At 38.4% G+C, this 9435-nt stretch overlaps 1 protein-coding gene across 1 annotated transcript in view; it reads left to right on the top strand.

The window, feature by feature from the left end:
* Positions 1–421: 421 nt before the first annotated feature.
* esyt1b (extended synaptotagmin-like protein 1b) overlaps positions 422–9435 on the top strand; it is a 49653-nt gene continuing 40639 nt past the window's right edge. Inside the window, exons 1-3 of the mRNA XM_058403404.1 lie at positions 422–1036; positions 1811–1852; positions 7027–7161. Coding sequence (XP_058259387.1) covers positions 710–1036; positions 1811–1852; positions 7027–7161 — 504 coding nt within the window. The 5' untranslated portion in view covers positions 422–709. The remainder of the gene's footprint in view (positions 1037–1810; positions 1853–7026; positions 7162–9435) is intronic.

Genomic DNA, 9435 nt, shown 5'->3' with positions numbered 1-9435 from the left:
TTCTAAGCTGGTTTCGATTCGTGGTAAATAGAGATTTTGGGCAATTATTCCCCAAGTGGCAGTCATGCACGAAAGCTTCTATGGAGAGAACACATTCTCACCATGTGCTAATGTGTTACCTGTTAGCCTTCTATGACTTACATCAGCAAAGATGGCTACTGTTAATAGCTCAGTTCTAGCATCATAAACAGTTACTTGATACATTATCATCAAATGTTAAATGTCAATGTCAGAAAATGTGTTTTTTTTTACGTTACTAAAATACGACGAGTTATATATATATATATATATACATATATATATATATATATATATATATATATATATATGTATATATATATATGTATATATATATACACCACACACACGCACACGCACGCTCAACTTTTTGGGCGTTTCCTTCATGCAGAAAGTTCTGCTTCTGCCTTTAGACCAGCGGAGGGCAGAGAGGGACACCAGCAGTCTCCACGAGCCCGTTTCAGGTTCCATTACCGAGTGAGGAGGGGAAAAAAAATCCCAATTTTTTCCAGCTGAGTCACGACTCAGTAAGATCCGCACTGCGACGCTGTTTTTCCTTAAACGCGAACATCGCAGGAGAACTTCACGCCAGATCCCGAACCAGGGCGGATGCAGCGTTTCAGCGCTAAATTGTTTCACTGCATTGCACGCTATCTGAAATCTAAAGCAACTATTTAAAAATCGCGCAAGTATGTCAGAAAAAGATACAGGGCCGAGTTCTTCATCAAAGGAGCAGCCAAGCGAGAACCAGAACCCAGTCCCTGCAGCCAGGGGTATCGATGCCGTTGGCATTCTGTGGACTTTTGGGAAATGTCTCACCGCGCTGCTGCCCGTTTACCTGGCTGGATATTACCGAGTGAGCAGCAGCCTGGTGGTGTTCGGACTCGCGCTTTACTCGGGATGGAAACACACTCGGGCAGTCAAAGAGGCGAGGTTGAGGTCCGCCATACAGCTACTGAACGAAGAGCATGAATCATCCAGTAGCGTGTTCAGAAGCCAGAAAGACTTACCAGCTTGGGTGAGAAACTTAAATAAAGCTGAACAAATACGAACAAACCAAAAAGTATTTCGCGACAGCTCTGCGTCTCCGAGTGACGTTGCAACACAAACTACTGCATTTTAGAGGAAAAAGAGAGAGCACTTAACCGTTATTTGGTGCAATTAGCCAGTAATTTATACTCTCTTCTGAAATATTCATCATAAAAAAATAACAACGCATAGGGTAGTATATATTTTGACTATTTAGTACAATAGTATGCGCTAATATTTTACATAACACAGCATTTACTATGGGAGTGTGTGCTAGAGGTATGCTAGTGGTGATTGTGTTAAATTGTCATTAAATTGTACTTTGGTAATGAATGCATGGACAACTTGTGTAAGAAATAATAGTCCTCTACCCGATCCTGTAAACAACGTTTACACTTTATCCTATAATTGCCCCTGTTCGGAGTAAATGACCTCACTGCCAGCTGTCCCTCACTATCTGTCTTGGTGACCCAGCCCCCATCTTTAGTGTATTTTATTGATCCTGTTTGGGCAGTTCTTGTTGTTCATTCGCAAATGTCCCAGCATGTGTTTCTATGAGGGCGGGTACAATTCCTTCTGAGCAGACTGGGGAATGTGCCGTTATTCTATCCATAAAAGGCATGTTTGTTTGTTATACCAATGAATGTTTTGGGTCTAAGTGGCTATGGAAGAGTGTATTTGCTACAACCACTTAATTTAATGCATCTATTCTGGTGCAGCCAAAGCAATATGACATGATCACCTTTTCCCCTATATCCCACAGGTCAATTTCCCAGATGTTGAGAAGGTTGAATGGCTTAATAAGGTATGTTACTTTATTCAGTTTTGTGTTTTCTGCCTGTAGCAGTTTTCAGCGGTTAAAAGGAACCACAGCTTATGCCCCACCTCTAACCCTCCCACCATGGCAGAAGAGAGAAATGTGCTACGACTCCTACCATCTCACGATCTTTTTTTTTGTTTATAAATATAGAGCCTCTTTATTTGTTTATTTAATTTTATTTTGTCATACATTACACCAACAGTGTTATAAGCCAACAAAATATAAGGTAAAAAAAAAAACAATAAAAAAACATGACAGGTTATTTTTTCTCCTCTCCTGTACAGTTTTGTAACCCTGCCTAAAGCTAAATGCTCAGGAATCGGGGCAGCTAGTTCTGTAAATGCAATCAATTTTGCTGCGCACACACACACACACACACACACACTCAGGCACACATACTTGGGCACACAGCCAGGCACACAACCACTTCCTGGCATAGATGTGTTTTGCTCAAGATATTTTTCAGTTGTAGTGTTCAAAACCAGCAACTGCCTGATTTTCCAAATTAGCATTATATGAAAAAGGGGAGCCAGGGAGAACACACACCATTCCCTTGGCCAGAAGCCAGGCTTGTGCTAAAAGAGAACAGACTAGCTGGAGTCAAATCTGAAATCAATGTGTAACATGAAATGCATGGTCAAACATTTTTAAGTTTGTCAAATAGTTGCCCTAGGCTCACACCCCTACCACACCCCATGAGTATGCTAACCTATGTTCTGTTCACTGCTTATAAATGTCTCATAAAAGCAATAAACTTCGCATTATCCTAGGCCATGTACCAACTTTTCTGATTTTATACCAATACTAGTGTAAGCCTTTTAAAACATATTCAGACTCTTGGTTTTTGCATTTTTGCAGTTTTTTTGTCTTATGGACTTCATATAAGATAGGTTAAATTGGTCTTTTGCCATATATATTGCATATACACTATATTGCCAAAAGTATTCGCTCACCAATCCAAATAATCAGAATCAGGTATTCCAATCACTTCCATGGCCACAGGTGTATAAAATCAAGCACCTAGGCATGCAGACTGTTTTTACAAACATTTGTGAAAGAATGGGTTGCTCTCAGGAGCTCAGTGAATTCCAGCGTGGAACTGTGATAGGATGCCACCTGTGCAACAAATCCAGTCGTGAAATTTCCTCGCTCCTAAATATTCCACAGTCAACTGTCAGCTGTATTATAAGAATGTGGAAGTGTTTGGGAACGACAGCAACTCAGCCACGAAGTGGTAGGCCACGTAAACTGACGGAGCGGGGTCAGCGGATGCTGAAGCGCATAGTGCGAAGAGGTCGCCAACTTTCTGCAGAGTCAATCGCTACAGACCTCCAAACTTCATGTGGCCTTCAGATTAGCTCAAGAACAGTGCGCAGAGAGCTTCATGGAATGGGTTTCCATGGCCGAGCAGCTGCATCCAAGCCATACATCACCAAGTGCAATGCAAAGCGTCGGATGCAGTGGTGTAAAGCACGCCACCACTGGACTCTAGAGCAGTGGAGACGCGTTCTCTGGAGTGACGAATCGCGCTTCTCCATCTGGCAATCTGATGGATGAGTCTGGGTTTGGCGGTTGCCAGGAGAACGGTACTTGTCTGACTGCATTGTGCCAAGTTTGGTGGAGGGGGGATTATGGTGTGGGGTTGTTTTTCAGGAGCTGGGCTTGGCCCCTTAGTTCCAGTGAAAGGAACTCTGAATGCTTCAGCATACCAAGACATTTTGGACAATTCCATGCTCCCAACTTTGTGGGAACAGTTTGGAGCTGGCCCCTTCCTCTTCCAACATGACTGTGCACCAGTGCACAAAGCAAGGTCCATAAAGACATGGATGACAGATTCTGGTATGGATGAACTTCACTGGCCTGCACAGAGTCCTGACCTCAACCCGATAGAACACCTTTGGGATGAATTAGAGCGGAGACTGAGAGCCAGGCCTTCTCGTCCAACATCAGTGTGTGACCTCACAAATGCGCTTCTGGAAGAATGGTCAAAAATTCCCATAAACACACTCCTAAACCTTGTGGACAGCCTTCCCAGAAGAGTTGAAGCTGTTATAGCTGCAAAGGGTGGACCGACGTCATATTGAACCCTATGGATTAGGAATGGGATGTCACCTAAATTCATATGCGATTCAAGGCAGGTGAGCGAATACTTTTGGCAATATAGTGTATATATTGTATGTGTGTGTATATATATATATATATATATATATGTGTGTGTGTATATATATATATATATATATATATATATATATATGTGTGTGTGTGTGTATATATATATATATGTGTGTATATATATATATATATATATATATATATATATATATATATATATATATATATATATATATATATATACACACACACATTTATTTAATGAATATATTTATATATTCACAAAATGAAAATAGGTTTTGGGCAAGTTTATTATTACTTATTTATATAAGACAAGCAAGCCTGGGTAGTTTCTCCCATTCCTCCTGGCAGATCATTTCAAGCTAAGTCATATTGCAACTATGAACTGCCATCTTCAGGTCTCTTCACAGATATTCTGTAGTGTACAAGCCTGGGCATTGTTTGAGACACTCAAAGAGATTGAGAGGCTTGTCTAGAAGCCACTCCAATCTGGTCATGGCCACCTTTGCCTCAGTCTGGAGTTGAGTACATTCGGGAGCAGGGTTTCTTCAAGGACCTCTCTGTATGTGGGTGTATTCTTCCTTCCCTCAGTTTCTGACATATCTACTCATCTCTCTTGAGGACAAAAAAAAGACAAAACTGACTATGAAAAGTTATGAGGACATTCCAGACCAACTGCATATATATATTTGTATTGGCTAAAAGAATCTGAGTATTAAGTGATATATCTGATATTAAGTGAGTAATAAGTCCAATAAAGGGCAACATTAAGTAAAGGTGTCAATCAATTAAAAATAACTAATTGCACAATTTGTTGAGATTAATCACAATTAATCTTTTAAAATAATTAATTTTTGGAACATGTAATAATGGATATTTATGTAAAATCACAATTAAGGGAGAATCAACTACTACACATGTTTTAATACTCAAAATATATGTCAAATACTATTGTTTAATAGAAACTTGTAAAACAGATTCTCTTCTGTGAACAACAGAATTCCAATAAAACCAGCAAGGTCCTCAAAATGGACTGTTAGTTTGAAAGGTATATTCATTTTATGCTTTAAGAGAAATGATCACAAAACCCAAGCCTATACACACATTTTATTATCATGTGCAACATGATATAAAAAAATTAGGACATGATATAGACATGCAGACCTGAACGTATAATAACTATTAATTATATAAATAAAATAAGCTTATACACTCAACTTGTTTAGAAATATAAACATTTCTGCAAATAGTCTTTCAACCTATAGATGGATGGAGCTGTCCTGCCCTGATATACCCTGTGTTTTTGTGGTAAAATTGTTTTCTCTCTGCCTGCCTGCCTAAGTTTCCTGTTAGCAATAATGACATATCAGAATTATTACAGAAAAGTAACCTACATTTTTACATTGGAAAATTTTTAATTGTTCAATCTTTGATTTTTTTAATTGTTTTAATCTTTGAATCATGCTTAGAGCATTTTTACTTAAGTTTGTTGTCTATTAAAATCTCATTTAAAAATATGATAAAAATCACCTTGTACAGGAACCTTCTGTGGTTGGTTGTTACCACACTCACACATAATAAATATAGGAGTGCATTGCTGTGGCAACAAAACAAACACATTTGACAGGGTTATATTATCTCTGTGTTTTTAACAGTGTGAGGATGAGAGAGACAGAAATGCTTTGGCTAATTAGTTAAGTTTACATCAGTTCATTTGATAATAATAGCGACAGTGACAGAGAATGGGAGAGAGGAATGTACAGGGGATAAGATATACAAGAGAGATGTCTAAGTTTGGACATGTGGATGTATGTTACAGACAGTTACACATCACACCTCCACCCAACTGTTTGACTGTTGAAAACAACTGTTTGTGAGCACATGATGTTTTTACATTTAACTCCTAAAGTCTGAGGTCATCATAAAGACTTTTTGCACAGATCAGACTATCAATGTCATGTGTTAATGCTAACAGCAACAGTATATGTTTTTTTTTATCGTTTTCATAATTTAATGGCAGGATTTCTTGCTAATGCTTTTGTCTTAATTGTTTAATTAATGGAATTATAAATAATAGACACCTCAATAAACTTTTTGTTAATAAAGACATCAAATAAATACAGTTATTTTTAGCGTTATTCAAACTTTTTTGCTGTACATTTGTTTTGTTTTGTATGTCAGTTTTGTAATGTTACATTTACCGGAGAACAGTGTATGCCTAAATGTTGTTGCATGTTTGGGAAGGCTCAGGCAAAGAGGAAACTGGAGGCAGGTTTGGGATAACTCACAGTGTGCTTTTATTTATTAGTTTCCCTTCAGTGCTTCTAGTATCGACACACACACACGTGCACACACAGACATGCGTGCACGGCTCTGTGTGTTCGTCTCTCTCTTGGCTCTCGGCTTTCCCTCTTTTATCCCTGCTGGCTCACGGCAACAGAGAGCAGTCATTAATATAATTAGGCACAGGTGTCTGATCCTTGCCATTCACAAACCAGTGCTCAAACATGGCCTTGCTTCCACAAATGTCAAATAAATTTCTGTAGCAGGAGAATAGAAATATGTAATAAGAAATAAGTTGAATAAATAAGTTGCTCAAGAGCTCGGGATTACAGACTCGCACTCTGCAATGTACAGTTGTAGAAAGGAAATTACTAATCATCACACTCTCGAGTGTCAGATGAGGATGTGTTCCCTTTTGAGTCTGGTTCCTCTCAAAGTTTCTTCCTTTTATTGTCACCCTCACCTCTAGCTTGCTCATTAGGTATAAATATAAATTAAAATTTAAAACTTTATCATTTTTATTATGATTTTTTAATTATTTCTGTAAAGCTGCCTTGCAACAGTGTCCATTGTTAAAAATGCCTTACAAATTGAAGTTAATTTAATTATTAAGTTAAAAAGTTAATTGAAATTAATTGTCAACTGAATTGTCCAAAATCACATTAGTTATTTAATAGATGTTTACTACACTGAAATATTCTCTCTCTCTTTCTCTCTCTCTCTCTCTCTCTCTCTCTCTGCAGGTCATCCAGCAAGCATGGCCATTTATTGGTCAGTACCTGGAGAAGTTGCTAACTGAGAGCATTGCACCATCCATCCGAGCATCCAGTGTACATCTGCAGACCCTCAGCTTCACGAAGATTGACTTTGGTGACAAGGTTTGCCTCACTCCAAGTTACACCCCTTCTTACATGCACACTATTTTCTTTTTTTTTTTTAAATAGTAACAAAGACATTAACATTATAAAATCACAGGTATGGAATTATATACTGAATTATGCTAAAAGTGCTATATATTTAAGAACTAAAATGATTTTATATTAGGCTCTTAAGCCATTCTTGATGAAATAGGAATAACATTTTTTGTCTCAGAACTTTGTAAGGAATAATATGTATATTTCTTAAATTCTTGCATTGCTGTAACAGACAGTGGTAGCTAGAGTTTCCCCAGTGGATTTTCATTTTCACTTGAATGGTAATAGAGAGCACAACATGTCCTCTTAAAATTAAAAGGAAAATGCTCAAATGGAAAATGGTTAAAAGGAAGTGCCTGCTCAAATAATTGAACTGATAACGACTCAGTAGGGACATGAGGATGAAATTTGGTCTTAATAAACACTCTTCATATGTGTCATTGTTGAGTGGGATTGCCATTTGCAGCCATGACTCACTTGCTCCATTGTTTTATGTAATTGGGAATCACTACATAGTATTATGTATGGCCAAATTTTGTTTGTTCTCACTATACAAGTGGGCATTTGGGCCACCCCCTCCTGATAAAATGTCTCAAGGGGATACATTGCTGCGATGATCCATCCACACTTACCCAGTTGCTACCTTATTAGGTGGTTCTCTGGTTGGGGAGCATGCTGTGAGTCAAAAGACCTGTGCTAATTACAAAAGACCTGTGCTAATTACAAAAGACCTGTGCTAATTAGTCAACATTGTTATTCAGGTGCACACTGTCATGTGACATTGTGCATGCAGTGAACATGTGAACTGGATTGTGGGGACTGTAATATGTCAAAAGGTGGGATATGGTAGGCACTAGGCATGCCTTGAAGTTTATTTGTTGGAAGGAGGAAAAACCAGGAGTTGCTGCTGCAAGTGAATCATGCACATCTGTCTTGTGTCTGGTTGACTGCATCACAGCTGACGCTGCTTCCGGGGTTTTGTGTGTTTGTTTATATGGCCATGTGTGTTTTGTTCTGGTTTATATCTTGTCATTGACCCATACCTTGTATCCATGTTTGTTTCCATAATGTCTCATGATTACTTTGGCCTGCTTTTCTTGTGTTTCTTTGTTCCATTGTGTTTCATGGTTTCTCTATTTTAGGATTTTGTCTGTTTCCATAAGTATTTGGAAAATGACAAATAAATTCATTATTTTACCTCTGTACACCACCACAATGGATTTGAACAGAAGTATGAAGTAAATAATCATTTAGGAATTACAGACATTTTTTGCATAGTCCCTCCATGATCACAGGCTCAGAAATATTTGGTCCGTTAGCAGTTTCATGGCCAGCTGTGGTCTTTTTCTTTGTTATTTCACAAATTAAGAAGAAAAAAGTCTGAAGTTGATCACAAGTGTTAAATGTGTATTTGGTATCAGTTCATAGGAATTCCATATGCAGCCCAAAGAGGTGCAAGCGATGGGCTCCCTGTCTATCGTTAGGCTGAAAAAACAAAACAGACCTATCAGAGACATAACAGAAACTTAAGGAGTGGCCAAGTCAACAAACTGAAAAAGAAGGAATGCAATGGCAATCTTCGTAATACCAAAAGGCCTGGAAGACAACAGAAAACAACTTCTGATGTTCACAGAATTCTTTCTTTAGTAAAGAAAACCCCTTTCAACAATATACAGCCAGGTCAAGAACACACACAAGTAGGTAGGCATATCATCGTCAGAGTTTACTATCCAAAAACATCTTCATGAATGTAAATACAAAGGTTTTACCTCAGCACAGAAAGTCCAGATTGGATTTGTACCAGAACGATGAGAAGATAAGAGTATGGAGGAAGAAAGGAAAGGCTCATTATGATCCGAAGCATACCACCTCATCTGCCAAATATGGTGGAGATAGTGTTATTGCATGGGCATTTATGGCTGCCGATGAAACGGTCAGTTGTGTTTATTGATGATGCTGATCAAAGTAACAGGATGAATTTTGTGGTGTATAGAGCTTCTGCTCAAATTCAGTCAAAAATGTTAGGACATGTGAACATGTGATAGGACACACTTTTGCAGTATATATGGACAATGACCTAAAACATACCACAGTAACACCCCACTAGCTTCTTAAGGAAAAGAAATGAAGAATCCCAACCCAATTGTGCATTCTTTTCACTTACTGAAGACAAAACTAAAGGCAGAAAGACCCACAATGAAGCAGCAGCTGAGGCCTGGCATTGCAACTTGGGAGAGG

Source organism: Hemibagrus wyckioides, linkage group LG11 (genome assembly GCF_019097595.1).
Source record: "Hemibagrus wyckioides isolate EC202008001 linkage group LG11, SWU_Hwy_1.0, whole genome shotgun sequence".
Lineage (NCBI taxonomy): Eukaryota > Metazoa > Chordata > Actinopteri > Siluriformes > Bagridae > Hemibagrus > Hemibagrus wyckioides.
Note: the sequence above shows the minus strand (reverse complement) of the source record. Positions and strands in the feature narration are given on the sequence as shown.